Source organism: Dama dama, chromosome 20 (assembly GCF_033118175.1).
Source record: "Dama dama isolate Ldn47 chromosome 20, ASM3311817v1, whole genome shotgun sequence".
Classification (NCBI taxonomy): domain Eukaryota; kingdom Metazoa; phylum Chordata; class Mammalia; order Artiodactyla; family Cervidae; genus Dama; species Dama dama.
In genome coordinates, this window is record NC_083700.1 from 81,099,293 (window position 1) to 81,125,189 (window position 25,897).

The 25,897-nt window shown below is 37.4% G+C and overlaps 1 protein-coding gene across 5 annotated transcripts in view; it reads right to left on the minus strand.

The window, feature by feature from the left end:
- PATJ (PATJ crumbs cell polarity complex component) overlaps positions 1–25,897 on the minus strand; it is a 365,401-nt gene that overhangs the window by 143,273 nt on the left and 196,231 nt on the right. For all 5 annotated transcript variants that reach the window (XM_061121728.1, XM_061121726.1, XM_061121727.1 and 2 more), the window contains exon 28: positions 17,786–17,982. In XM_061121728.1, the coding sequence (XP_060977711.1) occupies positions 17,786–17,982 (197 nt within the window). The remainder of the gene's footprint in view (positions 1–17,785; positions 17,983–25,897) is intronic.

Genomic DNA, 25,897 nt, shown 5'->3' on the forward strand with positions numbered 1-25,897 from the left:
ATAAATAAGTCATGTAGTCATTAAGAGTAATGTGAAAAAGCATGGTTAATGACATAAAAAATATCCAAAATATATTAAGTGACAAAGCCTGGCTACAACATAGTGTGTCTAGCATGATCATCTTTTCTGTTAACTATATTTCTTAATCTCTTTAATGGATAGTGAACTGTAAATAAGAAAGTTTAAATCACAATTTTAAATTGAGATGATGCATGGAATATGCTTGACCAGTGCCTGGCACTCTTTCCCAATGTGTCTGTACTCTTTCTTCAGAAAGTGCCTAAACCGTGACCTATGCAACATTCCTGTCTTTGAACTCTGCGGCATGCGTGTGTGCTCAGGTGCTAAGTCATATCCAACTTTTTGTGGCCCCATGGGCTGTAGCCCACCAGGTTCCTCTGTCCATGAGATTTCCCTCCCAGCAAGAATATTGGTGTGGGTTGCCATTTCCTAGTCCAAGGGATCTTCAAGACCCAGAGAGCGAACCTGTGCCTCCTGCATTGGCAGGCAGGTTCTTTATCACTGGGCCACCAGAGAAGCCAAAATTCTAGGTTTGAAAAATTTCTCTTATTACACTTGTACTGCACCCACATGGTGAAGCCAACCACGGTCAGGTAGAGAGCGTCAGTGCAGGCACACAACAGTAATTGAACAGTGCTAAACTCCTTGAGGGTAAGAACCTGCATCCTCCTCTATGTATTCCCCAGCTTTCATACATAGCTTGCGTACAGTGGCGGCTCAATGAGGATGCACTGAATCACAGATCCCTGAGTGAAAGGAACACTTCCATTACTGAACTGCTAGTATGCTGTCTCTGAGGTGAGCTCTAACCTTCAACACAATTGACATTTTTTTTTTAATGTGTGTGTTTTTTTTTTTTTTTTTTTTTTAGCAAAAGCTTGAGAGAATAGAAAATTGAGCTGTTTCATGTTTATGGATATGCCTTTTAGTTGCGATTCTTCATTTTGATAGAAAAGAACCCATGGCACTATTATTCTAAGAAGGAAAAATCACAGCCCAAACGAAGAAACCAAGTCATTAATTTTAATTTACCTAAGCGTAAATCTGAAGTTGTATGTCTTTCATGGTGCTGTTTCTGAATATTCAGAGGCCCTGGCAGTAGAACAGCAAGGCAGCTTGCTTGCTGGCGATGTTTTTCCAGTGCCAACAACTGTGGCATTTACTGCTAAGGCAGCTGCTCCCTGCCAATGTTCAGGGGCCTCTGGAGAGACTCTGCTACTCAGTGAAAAACTGGGAACAGAATGGGAAACTGAAGATAGAGTGAAACTTGATTTTACCAGATTAAATGTAAAAGGAAAATGCAGATCTCTGGATAAAAAAAATTCAAGACAAAGCCTCTTTTCTGGCTTCACAAATCACACATTAGCAGTCCTCTGAGTTTCAGGAGAGGAAGATCTCTTTTGTGTTCTCTAGATCTTATTGTATATAAAGTAACTTCACTATATAAATAAAAGGTATACAGCTTCCAACAATATAAGTGACCTTTATATTTCCTTATCTCTAAGGAAACATATTCCAGAGAAAATTCAGTAAGTAATTAGAAAGAATATGATGCATTTTATGCAAATTAACTTTAGGTTGTCACTTACCCTATTTCTGAGAAGCTGCTGTTTTCTGTTTTTAAACAATAGATAAAGGGCATCTTCAAGTATAGCATGGACAGGAAAGAAAGCATTTTACACCTCCTGGAAGGTTTTCAGGTTAATTCTAATTATTAATAGCTACCAGTCACTGAGTGCTTACTCTGTGCCAAACACTGCAGACCTCTTGATGCACAGGTTCGCAGTTAAATCTTAGAAGGGCTGGGTGTTGTGTACTTTCACCAGATGATGAAACTGGCATCCAAGAGCTTGATTTAAATATTACTTGAAAACCCTGTATTCCTAAGGCACACCTAGAGATCATATCATCTGTACGGTGCACAAAAAACTCAGCTGATTTCCAAAGTCATCTTTGTATAAGCGTCTATTAAATAGACTCTGAGTTGGACACCTACCATCTTAGGTCCTGGAATTTTGATATACACAAGTTAGAATTGAATCTGCCTGCCAATGTAGGGGACACAGGTTCAATCCTTGGGTCAAGAAGATCCCCTGGAGAAAACAGCAACCCACTCCAGTATTCTTACCTGAAGAATTCCATGGACAGAGGAGATTGATGGGATATAGTCCATGTGGGTGCAGAGAGTTGAATATGACAGCACACATGTGATACAGCGCCACTTCAAGTCAGAATCAAGCATTTTATCACAATGCATAGAGGCAAGGCCTGAAAACTCTGTTAGGCTTTTGAAATCCCTAATGCAGTATGTAGTTCTGTAAGACTGTACCTTTCTTCTTGTGCAAACAAGCTGCACCCTGAACAGTAACATATGCTTACTACAACTTTTTCATTATAGAAATAAACAAACATTGACCACCTTTTAAATTTTTTTCTAACCCAAGCCAAAGGAAAACAGAGTGTAAGTGATCATTCAGATTATCTAGAAATTGGAAAAGATGTTATTTTCCATTTACTTCCAGTAAACTGAGAAGTAGAGAAACTAAGTGCTTTCCCAAAGTTTCTCCTTTCAAAAGGACTCAATGATATATGGAAAGAATAATAAGTTATTTAGATATATCTTTATCTTTGATACTATCTAATAATGGTAGAAAGAACTCTCCTTAGTACTGACTTGGTATTCCAACTCCCTCTAAATAATCTATTTATTATGTTAAAATCTGAGATGTACAACACTTCCATTCAAGGGTAACCATATTTTTAAATCTGGGACAATCCAATTTATACATGTTGTTCCCACTATTTATAGTGTGCCTTCTCTCAAATGTAACCCAGTTTGGATGATAAATAATTTTTCTCACATTCGTTCAGCCATGACTATCGGAAGTAAATTTTACGCCACTTCATCTTGATTTCCATATTACTAAATAAGAAAGCCAGACAAGACTGGGGATGTACTAGAGATTTGGGGGGTTGTTGTCAGCACACAACCGCTTTTCTTTACAAGGGACGGTCCTTCAAACCTTCCCACCACAAACACCATCCATCATGACTGACAGTCAAGTTAGTATTGCTTGTCATGTCACTCCAGGCCAAAACTGGGAGACATAAGACACAGGCCAGGACCATCAAGATTCTCTCCTCTGAGGGGTGTTTAAACTAGGGCTAAGCCACACACAACCATTCTACTTCTCTTTTAGCCACCTGTAGCCATAATATGCCACATGGATAAAGGGAGAGGAAAAGCTGTCATCTTCTAAGGCCCCCAGGCATCCTGATCTTCAGGTTCTACGAGGGACACACATACCATTCCAATAGATTCCCCTTCTTTGAGTTAAACTGCCTTGAGCTAATTTCTGTTCTTTACCACTGAAAAGTCTCTACCAATACACTATCGTGGACTTCTAATTTCTAAACATTAATTTATACATCCAAGTGTGACTCTTATCTCCTAGTCTTAAACTCTTTCAGACACACAATAATTTACCTTGGCATTCAGAAGGGGAAAAAAAGACAAAGGAAAAAGGCTTTCTGTCTTAAGGAGATTTTATACTCTTGACCTATAATTCTGGTTTTTTCATTTGTGTTTGTCTTTCCTAATCACTGGAGGTGTGCATGTTCAATCATTCAGTTATGTCCAACTCTTTGCAACCCCATGGGCTACATATAGCCCACCAGACTCCTCTGTCCATGGAACTTTCTAGGCAAGAATACTGGAACAGGTTGCCATTCCTATTCCAGGGGATCTTCCTGACCCAGGGATTGAACCCATGTCTCCTGTGTCTCCTGCATTGGGAGGCAGATTCTTTAACACTGCATCCCTTGGGAAGCCCTCTGACTACTGACAAAAGGCCTTTCTGAAATCCTCCACAGGGTTAGTAACTTCTATCTCAGTTCCAAGATCCTTGGTCCCAGAATGACACAAATATTTTATCATGGGTAAGTTAGCTCATCTTCCAAGGTTCTGAACTTCCAGCTGAATGAAATGGCATTCAGGAACAACTTAACAGTTCTAGATACCAAAAACAATAGCCCCAAATAAGAAACATCTGTATTTGTAAAATTTATCAATATTATTAAAAACCTGAACAAACTTCTTTTTGGCCGACAAGGATATAATAGGTTTTCATTTTGATCCATATTTCCCATCATGAGCTGGTTTCTGCTACTATAGCTGAGCTGGGGTGGGGGGCAGGTCAAGGGGGAAGAGGAGTGGTAGTGAACAAAAAACACTGATTTGAGGTAAACACTCTATATTTAGATACTAGAGATGGAATACTTAATTGCAATATTTTATGTGTGGTTTATAGAAGAAGTAGAATTAGGGTTAATTCAGCAATGATTCAGCAAAAATAAACAGAAATCCTTTTGTTATACTACATAAACTTTCACTTTAGAGGTCCTTAATGAGATTTGTTTCAATAAAATTATTCAAAAATATCATGAAGAGATAGGTTTCAATTACTCAATTTTCCATAGTTAAATTGAACATGAATATAAATTTATACTGGAAAGTAAGTAGCTCAATTAAATCTATTCAAAAATGTACCAAATTGGAAGTAAAAGTTAATTAGCTTTGATTTCTAAGCTTAGATTAGAAATATTAATTATACAAAAATCAAAATTTAGTTCAAGCAACAGATTTGCCTGAGGTTTGAATATCATGTTAAAATATACTCAACAACACACTCTTTACCCATGCTTTTATTAAAGTAGTATGATTTATTATGAATAGTAATAAATTATTATTAAAAATTGAGTTGTAAGTCAGGTAACTGAAATTGCTGATGAAATCTGAGCATCCTCCCTAGTTCACTTTTAAATATAGTCTAAACTTTACATTTCAAACATTATCTATAGGTTAACTTTTTTCTTTAATAAATGCTCTTACTGACTTTAACACAGATGTAGAAAAAAAAACAAACAAATCCTAAGTGTTTATAACTTGATGGATCTTCTTATGGTTCAATTTTTAATCTAGCACTTCCACTTGTAAGAATTTATCCTAAAAAGATTAAAGACAGAGGTGTCAAAACACTTATCATGGCTATAACTTATAATAGGAAAAACTAGACATTCATCAACAAAAGGTTTATTATATTTGTCTTCATACATCAATAAATGGAAAACTGTGTCATTAAAAGGAGGTAAAGGAGAATGATACAGACCTAAATCCATTGCCATATAAAGATAACATTATAAAGTGAAAATGACCAAACACCACGTAACCTACTTGTCACATTATTTTCGTTTATGTAAAAATTTCTGTCTGAGTCTAAAGAAAGCTCTGTGAGGATCTCAACTGTCAACAATGATGGTATCTGGTGGGATTTAAGGTGATAGCCAGTATTTTTATATTGATATTTTATAACTACTTTGTAACAATACCACTTATAAGTGCTCACAACATACAAAGCATATACACTATGCATGTATATACACACATACACATATGCCTTAAATACATTCTTTCACACAAATCAGTAGAGGAATGCACTATTACCTCATTTTACAGACAGAGAAATTGAAACTTAATGAGTTTTAGGAACTTGACCATGGTATGTAGAGCCATTTATAGCCAAATCTGTTTGAGTCTAAAAGCCTGTCCTATTAATAATTAGAAACCACTACTAAAGGTATGGAGATGGGGGTAAAAGTCACAAGATAAGCAACTTTTTCTGCCTGTTTTTTAAAACTTTTGATTTTGTATTGGGAAATAGCCAATTAACAATGCTGTGATAGTTTCAAGTGAACAGCAAAGGAACTCAGCCATACATATACATGTATCCATTCTCCCCCAAATTCCCTTCCCATCCAGGCTGCCACATAATATTGAGCAGAGTTCCATGTGCTATACAGTTGGTTGTTGTTTTTAATCCTAAGAAATTTTAATTCCAATTAACAGGGCCTCACAAAATAGAAATTCCAGACCAAGAAATATTCCAATAAAAGTATAATATATATGTGTCGTACCTATCAGTTTATTCACTTATTCAACAGCCATTGTACAAGTGATGAGGAAACAGGGATTTTCATTACCGTCATCAACACAGCTGCCATGCATTGAGCATGAAGTATGTTCTAGATACCCATTCTCTGAAAGTCACTCTACGGAAATTGCATTTACTCGGTCAGATATGGCTCTTGCACACATACACCTGGTACTCTAGAAAATGACATGGTCTTGGACACAGATTAATGCATCACCATGTGATGGATGCAGACATAAAGCAAGAGATGATAATCTCTTCTTGGAGGTGGGTGGGTGGGTCTTGTGGAATCCTAGCAGGTCTAGGGTGAACAGAGGGGCAGTAAGAACACCAGGACTGTGGAAAAACTATTCTCATATATGAAAAGATACGCAGGTAGGAGACTGTAGGGCTCTTCCTAGGAACCATGCATATAGCTTTGGGGGTGGGGTGTAGACTAACAGAACAGAGGTAACCAAGTCCTATTCAAACAAGACTTTATAGAATATTTTTCCCTTCCAAAATTCTTGGTCACTAGCCCCCATGGAAAACCATCCTCACTTTCCAAACCACTGCTTTCAAATTTGCAGATGGGAGAACTGAAGGGAAGAAAGGGGCAGTAAGGCAAGAATGGAACAGGGGTGATGACTGCCACTCACGTGAAAACACAATTGCACTGGAATGAAAATATTTCTGAATAAATTTCACATTGATTTCTTTTGCTCAAAAGACAAAATAATACATGTCAAGCTCTAATAATTTAATAGTTTGAGCAAAGGAATAGGTTTTAAGGACTAAGTTTAATGAACACAGTGCTGAAAAAAGGTCTTTCGTGACTTCATTTAATCTGTTTCTTGTGAAGTATAATGTTCCCAAAGGAACACATTCATTTACAAGGCTAAAGCATGAGAGATTTATTTTCTCTCAAACAGAACGAATTAAATCAAAATACTTTCTGAAGGCAAACTATAATAGCTTGTAGTTCACATCTCTCTAAATTTGATATACTGGGAAAATAGTAAAAGATACTCCTTTGAATCCTACACCCTAACACTACAGAAAAATATTGACTTCAAGGAAGTGAGGAGAGAAATATGTTTATGTGTTGCTCTGATCCCCTAGAGGAGGGCACAACAAACCACTCCAGTCTTCTTGCCTGGAGAATCCCATGGACAGAGGAGCCTGGCGGGCTACAGTCCATTGGGTCGCAAAGAGTCAGACATGACTGAAGCGACTTAGCATGCAGCACACACACACACATTACTCTGATTCTGTGTTTCTATGGAAGCTGCCCTAGTTGCTATAGGCTTGTTCACTTGACCAAATGAAGTAGGTATCTATGGCTAACTTTGTATTATCTGCAGTGCATAGAAAGGAATGCATGAATGGAGTCAGAAGTATAATCTACTTCTAAGGGCTCATTAATATTGCAGAGGAGTCATTCTTTCCCAGGGTCCCATCTTATCTTTATTAATGTACATAAGTGTCATATCTTTTTGCCTTTTCATACTGCTCAAGGGGTTCTCAAGGTAAGAACATTGAAGTGGTTTGCCATTCCCTACTCCAGTGGACCATATTTGGTCAGAACTCTCCACCATATCCCATCGGCCTTGGGTGGCCCTACACGGCATGGCTCACTTCACTGAGTTAGACAAGGCTGTGATCCATGGGCTCAGTTTGGTTACTTTTCTGTGCTTGTGCTATTCATACTGTCTGCCCTCTGATGGATAAGGAAGGATAAGAGGCTTGGGGAAGCTTCCTGATGGGAGAGACTGACTGGGGGAATCTGGGTCTTATTCTGATGGGCAGGGCCATGTTCAATAAATCTTTGATTCAATTCCCTGTTGATGTTCAGGCCTGTGTTTCCTCCCTGTTGTTTGGCCTGAGGCTAAACTACGGTAGGGGTAATGGCAACCTCCTTCAAAAGGACTTATGCCCGCACTGTTGTCTTCAGTGCCCCGATCCTGCAGCAGGCTGCTGTCAACCCACGCCTCCACCAGAGATTCCTGGACACTCACAGGCAAGGCTGGCTCAGTCTCTTGTGGGGACACTGCTCCTTTTTCCTGGGTCCTGGTGCTTACATGCTTTTGTTTGTGCCCTCCAAGAGTCTGTTTACCCAGGCCTGTGGAAGTTCTATAATCAAATCCCACTAGCCTCCAAAGTCAAATTCCCTGGCGGTTCTCAGTCCCTTTGCCAGATCCCCAGGTTGGGAAATCTGTTTTGGGTCCTAGAACTGTCTTAACAGTAAGAGAATTTCTTGGCAAGAATTTCTTTGGTATAATTGTTCTGTAGTTTGTGGGTCATCTGCTCGTTGGAAAAGACCCTGATGCTGGGAAAGATTGAAGGCAGGAGGAGAAGGGGATGACAGGGGATGAGATGGTTGGATGGCATCACCGACTTGATGGACATGAGTTTTAGCAGACTCCAGGAGTTGGTGATGGAGGGGTAGGCCTGGTGCGCTGCAGTCCATGGGGTTGCAAAGAGTCAGACACAACTGAGTGACTGAACTGAACTGAACTGAGTCACGTAAGTAAATAGGATCTCAAGTGAACAGTGACCTGGGATTCCTTCTTCCAAGAACATCAGTACATGCTAGAAGTCGAGACTTCCCCCAAACTAGCAAGGGCCAGCTTAATAGTTGCTTCTTTCAAACACATGATCTGATTAGCACTCTACTCCAATTACCTATGCTACTAGAATTTTTTCTCTCATCTTCAAAACATTTTCATTGCTGTGTCTGATAAAGAACTAGCATCCAGAATATTTCCAGAACATAAAGAACTCCAAATTCAATTCAATTACAAAACAACAACAACAAATAATTTAAAATGAGGAAGTCACTTGAATCAACACCCCATAAAAGTTTCTGTGGAGAGAGAAAAGATAGGTGTTTGGGTAATACAGATGTACATGACCCTCAAAATTGTACATATAAAGCCTGTGCATTTCATGTTATATGTATATATGTTATATATGTATACACATATGCCTATAAAATAATAATATTCTGAGTAGGGGTGAGTATATGAAGCTATAGTTGATACTTGAATGACAGAGTGTTAGTAATTGTTGAGTTATGTGATTGGCTATACAAAATAATTTCATTATGTTATTCTGTGTACTTTGTAGATGTTAAAACAAAAAAACTGTTTTTAAAGGGCAGAAAATATATATGGGTATACCTCCCAGGTAACATTTCCCATACCTTTTGATTTTTAATATTCACACTTCATAGAATCTATATCTCTCAATATAATATTTTTCAATAAATCCTTATCTTATAAAGAAAAAAATTGTATCTATACCCCTCAATCGGAGAAGACAATGGCACCCCACTCCAGTACTCTTGCCTGGAAAATCCCATGGACGGAGGAGCCTGGTGGGCTACAGTCCATGGGGTCGCTACGAGTTGGACATGACTGAGTGACTTCACTTTCACTTTTCACTTTCATGCATTGGAGGAGGAAATGGCAACCCACTTCAGTATTCTTGCCTGGAGAATCCCAGGGATGGGGGAGCCTGGTGGGCTGCCGTCTATGGGGTCGCAAGGAGTCAGACACAACTGAAGCAATTTAGCAGCAGCAGCAGCATACCCCTCACAATACAAAGGAAAAGATTTTAAACAAAAAACTGTGAGGGAAAAGGTCAAAGTAGCATTTCAAGTACAGAATCACAGGGAGATGTTTTAAGCCACACACTCAGAGTCAACAAGGAGGATATACAGCATAGATGCTGGCAGAGCTAACGGAAGCCATGGTAGCACATACAAAGAAACTGTGTGTTAGAAACCAGTGTTTGGTGATTCTGAAGTAATATTAGACACTTCATATCCTGACATGATTATTGTTACCTATATATAATATCTTTGTATATATTATACTATAATACTTTAGTTATATTTTAGCAAACTGATGGGGGGTTGGGGTTGACATATAATGCATAATTTTTCCTAACAGGATGTGAAATTGGCACAAGCCTACTGCTTTGGGTGGAAAATCTGATTTTCAGGTTGGATTACTGATTTTAGACCTACCTCTTACAAACTATGGGCTTCCCTGATAGCTCAGTTGGTAAAGAATCCACCTGCAATGCAGGAGACCCCAGTTCGATTCCTGGGTTGGAAAGATCTGCTGGAGAAGGGATAGGCTACTTACTCCAGTATTCTTGGGCTTCCCCTGTGGCTCAGCTGGTAAAGAATCTGCCTACAATGCCGGAGACCTGGGTTTTATCCCTGGGTTGGGAAGATTCCCCTGAAGAAGGGAAAGGCTACCCACTCTAGTATCCTGGACTGGAGAATTCCATGGACTGTATAGTCCGTGGGGTTACGAAGAGTTGGACACGACTGAGCAACTTTCACGTCACTTACAAACTATAATAAAACACACATACATGACCCATGTTTGTGATGAGTTCAAGCAGGTGTTTGATATTGTTAGTAAGTCAAACCCGGCATAAGAGTTTCATTAACAATGTTCTTTCAAGCTTTGTGCCTTAAGATTATGTGGTCTTGAGCATAATGCCATTTTAAATTCTTGATCTTTTAGTTATCCTTCACATTGCTTAAATATTGTAAATGTGCAGAATGATGACTTTTTGACTCATTTTGAGAGAACATAAAGTATCTCATTCCTGAAAATTTATGAGTAAATTTGGAACACCTCATGGGTGAGCAGTGGTTATCCTTACAGGAATCTGTGATGAAATAACATCATAAGGATGACATGGTTAGAAAGCATCACTAACTCAGTGAACATGAACTTAGGCAAACTCCAGGAGATAGTGGAGGATAGGGAAGCATGAAATACTGCAATACATGGGGTTGCAAAGAGTTGGACACAACTTAGCAACTGAACAACAAAGAACAATGTCATAAATTACCAGAGATTCAAACTGTAAAATAAATAAGCAAATAAATAAAAAGCCTGCATGGTGACTGTAAGAAATTTTAACTATAAGAATCCCATGAACAGAGGAGCCTGGCAGGCTACAGTCCAGAGGATTGCAAAGAGTCAGATATGACTGAAACAACTTAGCACACAAAGCAAAATATAGAAAAAAAATTATATGATGAGGCTGATATAAGGAAGTACTTCTCCATAACCTAAGAGCATATCTTTCCAGCCTGCATTTCAGCATGACCATGAGTGGGGCTAGAAGTAAATGGGGAAGAAATTGGTAAAAGGAGGGACCAGAAGCCTGGACAACTACCCTGATATGGAATGTATGAGTCAGAGGGAAAACTGCAGAAAGGAGAGTCTGGAGAATCACTGCCGAAATCCACTTATTCCTTCCAAAAGGCACCTTTCTTCCCCTGCGTACATTCCTCTGGCTATTTTTTTATAAGCTTCCACAGTAACTGAGTTCCTTTGAACATCCTCATTTTTACTTTTTTTTTTTACGCCACTTTCCCCCCCTAATTTTAAGACAATGTGGCTCACCGTAGTGATCCCGCTTAAAGCTTTTGTGGATCAATATTGAGGACTGTGAAAATAAAAATTAAATGATTGCATTCCTCCAAAAGGTCAGTAAGAATATAGAGTTTTAGCCTAAATATTTCAGCAGCATAAAGATAATGATGTATGACCATATAATTCAAAACACTTTCCCCAACAAGCGAGAGACAGGAACAAAAATGGCAAGAGTAGAGCTCAAGGACTTCACTTCAGGAAACACAGAAATGAACCAGGCCACCCAATATGAGTAAGGTTTTACAGAATATTTCTTATAGCCGAAATAAAATTTTAACTCTATAATGACACTGAGGGTGAAAGCTCTTAAATTATGAAGCATAGCGGAGCTCTCAAATCAGGCAAGAACAAGCTCAAAAAAAAAAAAAAAAAAAAGATTATTTTTCTTCTTTGGTTCTTGAGAGATGGGTATAATTTCACTGACTGCAGTCTTTTTTTTTTTAATGAATTCCAAGTGGCATTAAATTTTAAGAAGATAAAAAGAATAACAGGGTATTGTATCACGAAAAATTATCTCAGATATTCTAACCTAGCACTGGGTTAACTGCATTAATCTAGATCAACCAAAACTACAAAATAATGAGAAATTCATGATTATCTTCCAGAATCATTATCCATCCAGAACTAAACTTAAGAACATAGCCTTTAGAGTCTGAAAAGTCAGTGTTTTCATGTCGATTTTGCCCCTCATGTTTCAGTTTCCTTATCTGTAAAATGGGTACTAACGTAGCATCTACTTTTGTTTAAAAAAGAGAGAGAATGCTTGTAAAGAATTTAGCAAAGCCTAGCAGATTATAAATGCTCAGTGTCAACTCAATTCCCAATATAGCTCCCCTACCTCTGATTTCTTTTAACAAACTCATCTTTTTGTAACTTAATTTGGATGTAATACAATGGATTACTTAGGGAAGCTAATTAAGCAAAATACAGATAAGTATGAGTTATAATGTTTTAATGACAAGGGAGGCTGCACTTGAAAGAAAGGAAAAACATACACACCTCTGGGATCCCAGGACAATTTTGTGTGTGTAGCTGACCACTCAGTCAACACCACGTTCTTCTGTTGACTTTCAGAGCTATGAATTAGGCTGCATACAATTTTAAGAGTCAGAAAATGGGGTAAGTCAGCTTTGCATATGTGAGGTTATATTCAGAACTTGCTTACAGTTTCTGTCAGGACGATCAACTCATTTTTAGCAGTTTTATTGAGATATAATACATACAATAAATCACATATTTAAAAAGTAAAAATTTGATGTATTTTGACACTATGGCCACAATAAAAAATGTTTATCAATTTATTTTTGTATTTTTAGCTATTATAAACCTATTTCTGTTAATAAAACTGTTGGAAAAATCATTTTACTGCAATTTTGAAATCCTTTACTCCTCTTTCTGGTCCTCAAACTAGTGTTTCCACAAGGGGATATTTTATTCTGTGAGATCTCTTAGGGCATAATTAATGCATTAAGAAGCATACTTTAGGAAATTACATTCATTTGTATGGTAATAATCTAAAGGACCCAGTCTAAGATGATGGAAACTTTTGACTGTAAAGCAGAATCTTATCTATGGATGTCTAAAACCTAGTAATTTACTCACTATAGTGTACTTCTAAATCACATCTAAGTCTTCCGAAAGATTTCAAAAATAATTCACTGGCAACAAGTGAAGGATCAACCTTTTGGACTGGTGTGGTGGTAAGCACCCTCAGACAGGAGTTTGTCATAAAGCACCTACATGTACCTGAGTCAGTCATTTAATGATTTAAGTTTTTTCCTCTTATAAAATAAGTATTACTAAACAAAAAGATCTGAGTTTACCTATAGTTCTATGTCTTTATTCTTGGCAAATATAGGCAGTATTCATACTTTTTATTTTCAATGGTTCTTAAATAAACCTATTATACACATACAAAAATAATAAGATTTAACTTAGGCTATGCTACAGGTAAATGTCACAAAGGGAATGAACTTCGTCTGTCTTAAAGGGTGTGGGAGCCAGACATGCAAGCCCATCCACTGCACACTTCCAAATGCCACCCACGCTGTTCCTTCTGGCTGCTTCCCTCACCTGACAAATCATTCCAATCCCCACATGGCACTATCAGCTCTCTTCCCACACTTGCCCTGTAGGGAAGATTATAAATAAATCCTATATTCACAAGACAGCACCATGCCCAGGCCTGTGTATTTTCTGGGACTAATTGCTTAGGGAAAGCCAATACCCTGGAAAGTCTCATTCCAGTCTACATGGTAATTATATGCTAATGCATTTTGAAATTAATTCAGAACCCCCACACTAGCATCCTAGTAAAGGAGAAAGAAGCTGAGATTTAATCACATTGTCTTCTAGGGGCTCAGTGTAAGATTTCTTTTATACATGAACTGAGCCATCAATCGACAGAACTTGCTGACTGCTCTTGCACTGTAATGATGTAGTCCTACAGAAACAAAACTGCTGGCGGCTGTTGTGCCAAAAATCAGTCATGGACAGGGCTCCGGAAGAGATGCAGAATTTCTCACTTCCAGTAAGCCACAATGTATGTTTGACCATGCTCTTTTCTACTTCCTATAAATTAACTACATCTGAGGGCCTGAAAAAGTCAGATCAACCCTAAATAAAAGGGGGCTGTGAGGAAAGTAATAATGAAAACAACAAAGCAATTAGCAGAAATAATATGAGCAAATAGTAGAATTATAAGATTGATCAAGACATGGATAACTTTACCTCAATTGACAAAAACAAATGAAGCGCAGATGGGTCAGCAAATACACAAGATTTGCTCTAACCCAGTAAGTATGATCTAAAGGCCCATTGTAAATGCCTCCTCCGTGATGCAGTCTCCTTCAACAACATCTAATACACTGCATATCCAAGAACAGCTATTGTAACACTGGCTTCTGGCTTTCCTGGTTCTAATCATTATATCAATGCCTTATTCTCAGTCCAAAAGCACATTGGATTTGATATTATGTTATAAACAAATTCTTCACATATCATAGAGAAATGACTGAAATTTTTTCTCAGCTATAAAAAGAAACCAGGAAAATGTTTCCCACATGATTTTTTTTTTTTTACTGTCATCCCTGACCTAGAAGCCAGAAGCCCATGAGAAGATGGCTTATAACTGCATAAGAATCTAGTCTGTGCATTTTTCTACTCTCTCTGCTTTTCAAGATGCTGCATGGAGCTACTGGAGAGTATGATGGTTTCCCTCTGGAACATACTTTTGGAGACAAATACATTAATATAAACAAGCTAAAAAGAACTGAGACCCACAAATCCACATAAAATGTTTTTTATAAATATTATCAGTTGAAATGTATTATGGTATTAGTAAGTGCCAGATGTGGTGGCAAAATGTGACCTATCTTCTCATTAATTCTTATAACACTCTTTGAGGTTGAAGCTACACAATCACTAGACTGTGAGCTCTATGAGAATAGGGTGATGGATTTTCTTTACCATGTAAAATCAACACCTTGCTCCTATACTTCCTCCTACACAACAGATGCCTAGTAAAGTATGTGCTAAATGAACAAAATATTTCCATTTGATAAAGAAGGTAACTGAGGGTTAGAATCAAAGATGTGTGATGCTAGACTCTGTATTCCAACTTTTAATTTTATTTTACTTAAATAAAAGACTCCGTGGAGAGTATGGGGGGATTAATTTATTGCCACGTTTAATCTTCTCATTCTTTTAATCTCTGAATGAAGATAAAATTACCGAAGAGCAACAAGAGGACCAAGTTCAGAAAGTCAAGGAGGAAATAGGAGGGGTCTGAAAAAGCAAGCTGCTAATAGTCTTTTTCATTCAGGAGAGCTCTTCTAGCTTCTAGCCTAGAGAGAAAACAGATACCTGAAGTTTCTGTCTTTAAGAGAGGAAATATGATCTGATTAATAGTCAACCATGTGCCCTACACTATATTAAAATCCCTTCTGAAATGTAACTAATAACTGAAAGAACTGGAATAATTAAAGTAGGTCTTCCTAGTCTAGCGCTCTCTGCCCTGCACACAATGTTGACTTTACTGTATGGCCTATGAAACACTCTCATCACCCTGCAGCCTCAGCTCATCTATTTCCTCTATCTAATAAAATGTCAGACACAGAAATAACATACCACTTCTCTTCTTGGTCTGGATGACATCAGTCATTCCATCTTGAGTCTTAATAAGGCAGAGAAAATAGAACTAGAATTGTCATGTTCCAAATGATAGCTTTTGGAACATTTCCATGTACCACACAAGACAGGAAATAATGCATTTAGGTGTGCATAATACAGCAGTATGATTTAATATAAATGGTTTCCTAAAGCCTAGAATATCATAAGTCAGGATTCTCACGGATCTAAACAGACAGGATTTGCCGGAAGTACCGTGGAGAATGCAGTATACTTCAGTTGCAAGAGCACAGATCTTGGAGCCTGGCAAACCTGGGTTCTTAGCAACTTAATTCTGTTACTTACGCAGTTTTCTTATCCAAAAAATTGGGATAATAACAGTACTTACCATATAGGGCTCTTAAGAATACAAATGTGTTAGTACATAGGTAAAATGCTAGGGATAGCTCAGTAAACTAGCTTTTACTTTCATCATTATTACCACCACCATCACTTTAGTTTTGTTTATGAAGAAATCTCTAAATGAAATGAACTTGAAGCAATGAATTATACTGGTTAATCCATACTAATACCATTGATTTTTATTTACTTGATGATCATGCTAGTCAATACTACTACCCGATGTGGGTCACTTTCATAATGCTATATTACAAACAACAAGAAAAGTAATTCCAGGAGTGACTTCTTGGTGAAAACGGGTTTCAAAATGGGGAGAAACTACCAAGGCTGGGAAGACAGAGGGTGATACTAATGATCTTAGACTTGTGGATGAACAGCTTTGGCTGTAGATATTATTAGGCAAGTCACATTATAGATGACTATGAATTCTATTCTGAGTAGAGTCTGCAGAGGAAATTATAAAATGAAAAATTAGTAAGGCCTCATGTGAAGTAAGCATCTGACACTCAGTGCCTCTGTGATTCAGCTCCCCTAAATGTTCAAGTGTTGGAGTATTTTATCCAAGAGGCCTTAGAGCACACTGGTTAACAAACAGCTAAGAAGTCAAACTGCCTGATATTGAATCCCAAAGCCTCGTTTACTTTGCGACCTCACCTCGTTACTTTGTGACCTCAGTAAAGCTATGTCTGGCACCAAGTACATATTGCTGCTTTTATTATAATCTTTTTTTTTCACTTTTGTTGTGCAACAATCTTTTATGTCTCTTTTCTTCCTTGAGACTGTGAGCTATCTGAATGAAGGGACTGGAGTATTCATCTCTTTTTTGGTATCCAGCCCTAAGAGACACTCAAAAAACTGTTAGTTGAATTAATGAATTATTGAACTGGCAAATAAATATAAAAATAAGATAAACTCGGAGCAGAGGGAGAAGGCAATGGCACCCCACTCCAGTACTCTTGCCTGGAAAATCCCATGGACAGAGGAGCCTGGTAGGTTACAGTCCATGGGGTCGCTGAGTCGGACATGACTGAGTGACTTCACTTTCACTTTCATACACTGGAGAAGGAAATGGCAACCCACTTCAGTGTTCTTGCCTGGAGAATCCCAGGGAGGGGGGAGCCTGGTGGGTTGCCACCTATGGGGTCACGCAGAGTTGGACACGACTGAAGTGACTTAGCAGTAGAGCAGAAACCCTGACTTTAAGCTTACAAATATGAGAATAACCTTTTCAGATTACTGATGAAATCATCTGGAATAGTAGCAGAGGATCAGTCCCCTCCCTAACTTCTCTTTTCTCTCTCCTGTTCCTAAATAAGGAACCTATGTGACTTTAACCACATTACCAACTCACAAATATTAACCAGTCCTTGACAACCAGTTCATAAGATTTTGTTGGCTATAACACCTTTCAGAAAACCTAAACAACAACAGCAACAAAAACAAATGTTATACTTACAGTTAATCCAGAAGCTGAAGAGGATTTTGTTAAATACTAATAATGTCAGATTAATACACAAATTAGTGTTGAATCTTTTGGAATTTATATTCAAAAACAAGCTCTTTTCTTTTAATACGTTTTCATGAGAATTTACTTAAAGGCCCTTAAATTATTTTGACTTAAGCAGCCAATAGTAACTGTAAGCAACAATATGATTTTCATTCTTGCTTGGGAAAATGATAACAAATAGTTGAAGAAAATGCAATTTATAACATTCTACCCTTCTACTTCATCATCTTATACACTACCCTCTATATCCAATCATCTCACCCAAACAAAAATTAAGAATATACGCCCCTCACCTCCAACAGTTCATCTCCAATACGCATTCGTCCATCCATGGCAGCAGGTCCTTCAGGGTTAATTCCCACCACAAATATGCTCATGCGTGACCTGTCTTTGTTACCAGCGAGGCTGAGTCCAAGTCCATTCTTATCCTTTTCAAGTTCAATAATGTGGAGTTCTCCAGGCAGGTCTGCATATCTTTGCCTGATTTTTTCTAATTAAAAAAAAGGTTAAAAAAATTAATTAGAGCACCTGAATCTATATTATCAAGGCATTGGCATTTCCCCATTTTTACTGATGCTTCTACATTTGAATTGTCCCTTCTTGTAAGTGAAGTACTTGAGGTCATTCACAGCCTTATATACAGGTTATAGTTAAAGGTTATTTGATCTCCATCTAAGGAGATGGCTCCCCATAAAACCTTCCCTGACTGTTCAGGTTCAAGAGCTGGCCTAGATTTTCTACACATTTTCTTACCCAAGAGAGTCAACATAATGTGGTGGAAAACCTGGCCTGTCTGCACTACTTGCTTCCCCTTCAGAATAAGAACAAGGGAAACAAAGAATATATACTGATCGCCAGCTATGTGCCAAGCAAAGCGTTTGGTCTGTTGGTTGAACAAAACAGACACGGATCTACTCTCACGGACCTGTAGTCCAGTAGGAAAGAAAATCAACCATTAACTCTATATAATCACATTTATTTAAGGTATACAAAGGGTACAAAACAATATTGGGTGTTATGCGAGTAAAAACAAGGAGAATTAAGGATGTTGATTTAACTGTCAGATCTGAAGTTAATACACACGTCTACCACTTACTCAGGGTCCATTAATTAACACGTCATTTTACCTCTATGGAATTCCACTTCTTCATCTTTAAAATGGACACAATAATTCCCACTTCACAGAAGTTGGGAAAATGAAATAAAATATAAAGGACTTAATGGCTCATGGCTTATAGGTATTTTATAATTCTTCTATTTGATCTTCTGTTTCATCTTGCAACCTCTATTTTACAGCCTAACCTACCTGGTTTAGGATGTGGCTGGCTATGCTTCACCTGTGCAATGCAACCACACTGGCAGGCCAGTGTGGAGAATAACACAGCTTTAAACATGCCTTGCACACCAAATAGCACCAGCTCAGGCCAGGAGTGCTACCAGCGCTCAAAGGCGTGCTGGTGACTCCATCACATGATGCAATCATCTCATCAGCTGAAAAACCAAGCTATCCTTGCAACTATGCTGGAACTCTGTATGCTCTAACACTAAGGTCACTGTCCTTAGAGGGAACCTTGCAAATTGAAAGCTTAACTGGAATAATTAGTGTTAAGGGGGAAAGGAAGGAAGACAGCCTAGACCATCTCGTCACTTTACCAGATATAACAAACACTGCCTTAAAAGACAGTAGATAAATTTAAACTCATAAAAGCTATTTTGTACATAAATTTACATTGAAATAATTAATCACAAATGCTTATTTTAGAAAGAGGCTAAATTTCTCTACTTTATAAGGAATTTGAAGAGAACCTTAAAGAACTTTCACTGATCATGCTTATGAATAATAAAGAACGTATTTTGCAAAGTACAGTAAACTAAAGAACTTGCAATGTAACAAAACTGTCCTCTATATAGAAATAAAGTTATCCCCATTAACACTGAAGTAAATAAAGTGTTTTCATCAGTCAGCTATTAAGAACAAGCCATTATGTGGGTACCTTAATTAATAGAGGATACAAAACATAAGTTAACCTCAACATACTTATACAACAAAGCAGAGGAAGCAAACAAACACACCAACTAATAAACAACTACAAGCTATATAAACAGAAATTCCAACCACTCCACATGTTGGTCACTAAATACATATTAATCAATTAGTAAATTTAGGTCAGTGAATAAACATTAAATTAACTGCACTAGCAATCATTGGAAAACTCAGCAGTGGCCACAGGACTGGAAAAGGTCAGTTTTCATTCCAATCCCTAAGAAAGGAAATGCCAAAGAATGCTCAAACTACTGCACAATTGCACTCATCTCACACGCTAGTAAAGTAATGCTCAAAATTCTCCAAGCCAGGCTTCAGCAATACATGAACCATGAACTTCCAGATGTTCAAGCTGGTTTTAGAAAAGGCAGAGGAACCAGAGATCAAATTGCCAACATCTGCTGGATCATCAAAAAAGCAAGAGAGTTCCAGAAAAATACCTACTTCTGCTTTATTGACTACACCAAAATCTTTGACTATGTGGATCACAGCAAACTGTGGAAAATTCATCAAGAGATGGGAATACCAGACCACCTGAGCTGTTTACTGAGAAATTTGTACGAAGGTCAAGAAGCAACAGTTAGAACTGGACATGGAACCATAGACTGGTTCCAACTCAGGAAAGGAATACGTTAAGGCTGTATATTGTCACCCTGCTTATTTAACTTATATGCAGAGTACATCATGAGAAATGCCGTGCTGGAAGAAGCACAAACTGGAATTAAGATTACTTGGAGAAATATCAATAACCTCAGATATGCAGACAACACCACTCTTACGGCAGAAAGCAAAGAACTAAAGAGCCTCTTGATGAAAGTGAAAGAGGAGAGTGAAAAAGTTTTAAGTTGGCTTAAAACTCAACATTCAGAAAACTAAGATCATGGCACCTGTTCCCATCACTTCATGGCAAATAGATGGAGAAACAGTGGAAACAGTGGCTGACTTTATTTTTGGGGGCTCCAAAATCACTGCAGATGGTGACTGCAGCATGAAATTAAAAGACGCTTGCACCTTGGAAGAAAAGCTATGACCAACCTAGACAGCATATTCAAAAGCAGAGAAATTACTTTGCCAACAAAGGTCCGTATAGTCAAAGTTATGGTTTTTCCAGTATTCATGTATGGATGTGAGAGTTGGACCATAAAGAAAGCTGAGCACCAAAGAATTGATGCTTTTGAATTGTGGCATTGGAGAAGACTCTTGAGAGTCCCTTGGATTGCAAGGAGTTCCAACCAGTCCATCCTAAAGGAAATCAGTCCTGAATATTCATTGTAAGGACTGATGTTGAAGCTAAAATTCCAATACTTTGGCCACCTGATGTGAAGAACTGACTCATTGGAAAAGACCCTGATGCTGGGAAAGATTGAGGGCAGGAGGAGAAGGGGACGACAGAGGATGAGATGGTTGGATGGCATTACCGACTCTATAGACATGAGTTTGAGTAAGCTGCAGGAGTTGGTGACGGACAGGGAAGCCCAGCATACTGCAGTCCATAGGGTCATAAAGAGTCGGACACGACTGAACGACTGAACTGAACTGAGCAATCATTGCCTTTAGAATTCTAAGAAATGATATGGCTAGAAGAGATTTCTTGAAAGAAGCAGAATTTGAGAAGGCTTTTTTTTTTTCTTTTTCTTTTCTTAATTGAAGTACAGTTAACATATAATATCAGTTTCCGGTATACAAAATAGTGACTCAACATTTATATACATGACAAATTGATCACTATAATAAGTCTGGTAACCATCCATAGCTATTACAAAGCTAAACCATACAAAGTTATTACAATATTACTGAACATAATCCCTATACCGTACATTACATCCTATGGCTCATTAATAAGTAGAAGCTTGTATATCTTAATACGCTTCACCTATTTTGCCCAACCACTCCCCACCTTTGGTGACTACCAGTTTGTTCTCTGTATCTGTAAGTCTGTTTCTGTTTTGTTTAGTTTGTTCATTTGCTTTTGTATTTTTTTTTTTTTTTTTTGGATTTCATGTTTGTATTTGTCTTTATCTGGCTTTGTGTAATAACTTCTAGGCCCATTCATGTTGTCGCAAATGGCAATATCTTTTTTATGGCTGAGTAGTATTCCATTCCATACCACATCTCTTTTACCCATTCATCTATGGATGGACACTTTGGTTGCCTGACTATTGTAAATAAAGCTTCTATTAACACCGAATCTTTTTTAATTAGTTTTTTTGTTCTTTGGGTATACAAGAACAGTTTTGAATAAGCTACAGAGTTTGGTTATGTGAAGAATTCTGGTGGACCAAATGGCAAGGGTAAAAACTTCCATGCAGAGGGATGTGGAAGGGGATGTGAAAGTCCATCTGGCTTTGAATTGAAAATTGTTTAATTTAGTGGGTGGGTGACAAGAAATAAAAATGCAAGGTTAAAGGGTTAATTGATAGCTTGTTTACAGAAATAATATTCCAATTTAGAGATTCTACAGAGGTGCCTTAAGGTACTCTGGGGATGGGACCTTGAAAGTACATTCGATTTAAGACCTGTTCTTCCAGATTCAACCAGAGCAGTTATGCTGTCAACTGTATTGTTTACTGAATTTCTAGGGTAAAATAGTTAAGAAATGATACCACAGTTAATGAAACAAAATAAAATTTTAACACATCTTTCTCAGAAAATAAAGCAGAAGAAGATTTAAAAAAAAAAAAAACTGAAGACTGACAATTCAATAGGCTCAAGGTATTGTATTTAAGAGAATGTTACATCCGACAGAAAATACACATTTTGGGGAGGCACACACTGAACAATTACAGAAACAGGCTGTATATTAGACCATAAAAGAAACCTCAATAAGTCTCAAAAGAATCAACATCATATAAGCTGTCTCTTTGGACATAGTGCAATAAAACTATGAAAAACTGTAACAACAAAAAATAACTAAAGTTCTCTTCTGTTTTGACATAGATTAATAATTAAAATAAATTAATGTCAATAGTAACATAAAGTGATTTTGTAAACAGTGCTGAATGAAAAGGGGGACAAACAGCATGGGGTCAACGCATTATATAATACTATTTATGTGAATTAAGATTCTTTACAAAAACCACAACACATATTTTGGAAGTTCAGATACAAAAACACAAATAGCTAACACATTAGAATGATTAATTACAGTGGCTGGAAAGAGTTAGGACTAAAAGGGAGCAAAGAAAACTAAACAGGGACTCCCAGCTGACCAATGATGGTAATACGCTATGAAAGATTATATTGAATGCAATCTCATGCCCCTGGGAACCGAAACAAAAGAATGAGCTGAGAAAGGTTTTAGTGTTAAATTAATATAAAAAGACTTCCAGGTTCCAAAATTTGTCTGACTTGTTCAACCTTCTGAGAAAAAAAAGAAATAACCTCCATGACCATTAAATGTATATTCAACTGCTTAGACATGCAAATGATTAACGATTCTCCTCCAAAGGAGGATCAAGAGGGATCCTCCTTTGGTAAAAAGTGGCACTATCACAACTGAAGAACAACCCAAGTGCTACAAAAGGTGAATCTCTAGCAATACCTTCTTGTGGCAGAATAGAAAGAGCAAGGGCTCAAGGGTGAGAATTCAGTTCAAATCCTTAGTTGAGGCACTTAACACCACTAGTTTCTTGGAGAAATACTGAACCTCTACAAATGGCAGATTTCTTATTTGTAATAGGGCTGTTAGCTTAAAATGGATGCTAACTAAAAATGCCTGGGGCATAGACTCCAAATAACATTAGGGGCTGATTTGGTCATGATTTTGTCTTTATCATTCAGTTATGTTGAGGTTTTATGTTAGTTTTCAGTTGGTGCCAAAAATACTCTTTTCTTCTTTATCCATCTTGAGGAAAACGGAGACTTGTGAAAGGAAGCAGGGGTTCCCCACGATGGAATGAAGGAAGCAGGCACACTGTCCTCCAAAGGCAATCAGGGGAGGAAGAGGCTGACTTCCTTCTTTCCCAGACTCTCTTATTTGCGTTACTTATACTGACGAGTTCCAAGGATAACTTTGTGAGGTGCAAAGGAATAATAGCACTGTTTCCAGTGACTGTACCTGGTCTGTAGCCCACTGAGGTGGCTTTGAAACTGTGTGTTAGTCAAGTGTGAAATTAAAACCCTTTCCATAGTTTCAGTTTGGGAAGATATAAAATCTGGAGGTGGACGGTAATCATAGTTGTACAACCATGTGAATGTACTTAATGCTACTGAACTGTACACTTAAAAGTAGTTAAAATGGTGTATTTGTTATGTATATTTTACCACAATTAAAAAAAACCGAAACCCTATCTACAGGTTTAAAAGACCCTTCAAAAAACTGGTTCCCTCATCAACATTCCACCAAGGGACTAAGTTGTAGATTTGTTATCCTAAATTTTGAAACTGGCAGCCCTATTATTCTGGACAATTTTTTTTTGTTATGACACTAGCGTATTCCCATTTTTTTCAATTAACAAATATTGACTGAATCCAAATTCATGTCAGGCTTGTGTTGTGAAGGGCACACTACAGAATTTCTTTTCAAGGGCATTTAAATCTATCATTGAAGACAAGCATACATACCAGTAATTCTAATTCAGAGAGAGAAAAACTGTGAGAGAAATACCAGCAGCTGAAGTCACCCATCCATTCCACTGTATCGTCTGGAAAACCGATTAATGTCTGCAGCGACAATGAATGTTATAGATAGTCTAGCCAATTCTCATCCTGTTGGTGAGATATACCTTCTATTCCATAATGCTCAAACCTCATTTTAGCTATCGTTTCCAATAACCCCACATCCAACTTATTTCAGCTTTATTTGCCTATAAAAAGGGTTATTCAGCTTTCCTTTACTTTTTAAAATTATTTCAAAACAAAAAATTTAGGAGAAGGGGGTAAGATCAATAGAATAAAGTTCAGTTAAAAAAAAAAAAAAAAGCAAATCCCAGAACAAGAAAGAGCTGAGCATCCTTGAATGGTGTTGAAGTTTTAGTAATAATTTATTGGGGACCTGTTAAGTTGCAGAAACTGTGCTAAAAATCATCCAGTAAATTTTCTCCATTTATGCTAAAAAAACACCCTATCAGGTAGAAATGATCATCTCTGCATTCAAGATATGGGAATAAGATTCTGATGTTGAATAACCTGCCAAAGTTTACCCAGCTGGAAACTGATATAATAAGAATGCAAACCCAGTTTTCTTTGTCTGTCTTCATGGTACTATATGAAAGTATCTTTTTAGAATTCTTTCTTTCTATTGCACTATCCTAGAATATAGACCTCACAGTTTCTTGTATATCCTGCTGTCTTCTGCACTTAATGCCTGGTATACATTAGGTGGTTAATACATATTAATACAATATATGCCTGTTGGAAGCATAAACAAATGATTTCTAAGGTATTCTTCAATTGCTCTGCCTGCACTTTGGCCATTGCCCCAAACAATGCTACATAAAAGTCATCTGAGACCTAAAAGCATTAGACACACAATTTGTTGCAAAGACAGTGAATTCCTTCAGGTAAAGGACATAGAAAAATGGCTTGTTTCTTCTTTTCATTTGTATACATAGGTAACAAAATCCATTAGGACTACTAGAAAATCAAAGTACTATGTATACATTATCTTTAAACAATCAACTCTACTAAACTGAAGAAGCTTAAAAAGCAAAAAAGATTGATAACTTTATCTTACTTATGTTCTCTCTCTCCCAACCCTCTCTCTCTCTTTTTTTTTCAGTGCATTATAAAACAGGAAAAGTAGTAAGACAATGAAAATGTCCAATGTTCTATAACACAGATGATCTTTAATTTTTAGTTAAATTTGTATTACCATTTTCAGGCTTCAGAATTTGAGTTATCTTACAATGTTTATTGAAATCCATAGCTACAAAGGCCTTAAAAGATGGTAGGTCCAACTCTTCAGATAAATTCAATGCTATATTTCATCATATCATAAAACCAGAGACTTTTAAATCAAGCAAAACAAGCTACATTATTGTGTAAAGCTGCCTTCTCTTATTGCACAGCTCCATCCAATTTATATATTTATAAATTCTTTATTAAGAAATAAGACTGAAGAAATGAACACTATGCTATAATGGCAACTTATAGCTAGAAACTAAAGACCTACAAGACCTTTTAGAACTAACATCCAAATTAAATGTCCTTTTCATTATAGGGAACTGGAATGCAAAAGTAGGAAGTCAAGAAACACCTGGAGTAACAGGTAGATTTGGCCTTGGAGTACACAGTGAAGCAGGGCAAAGGCTAATAGAGTTTTGCCAAGAGAACGCACTGGTCATAGCAAACACCCTCTTCCAACAACACAAGAGAAGACTCTACACATGGACATCACCAGATGGTCAACACTGAAATCAGA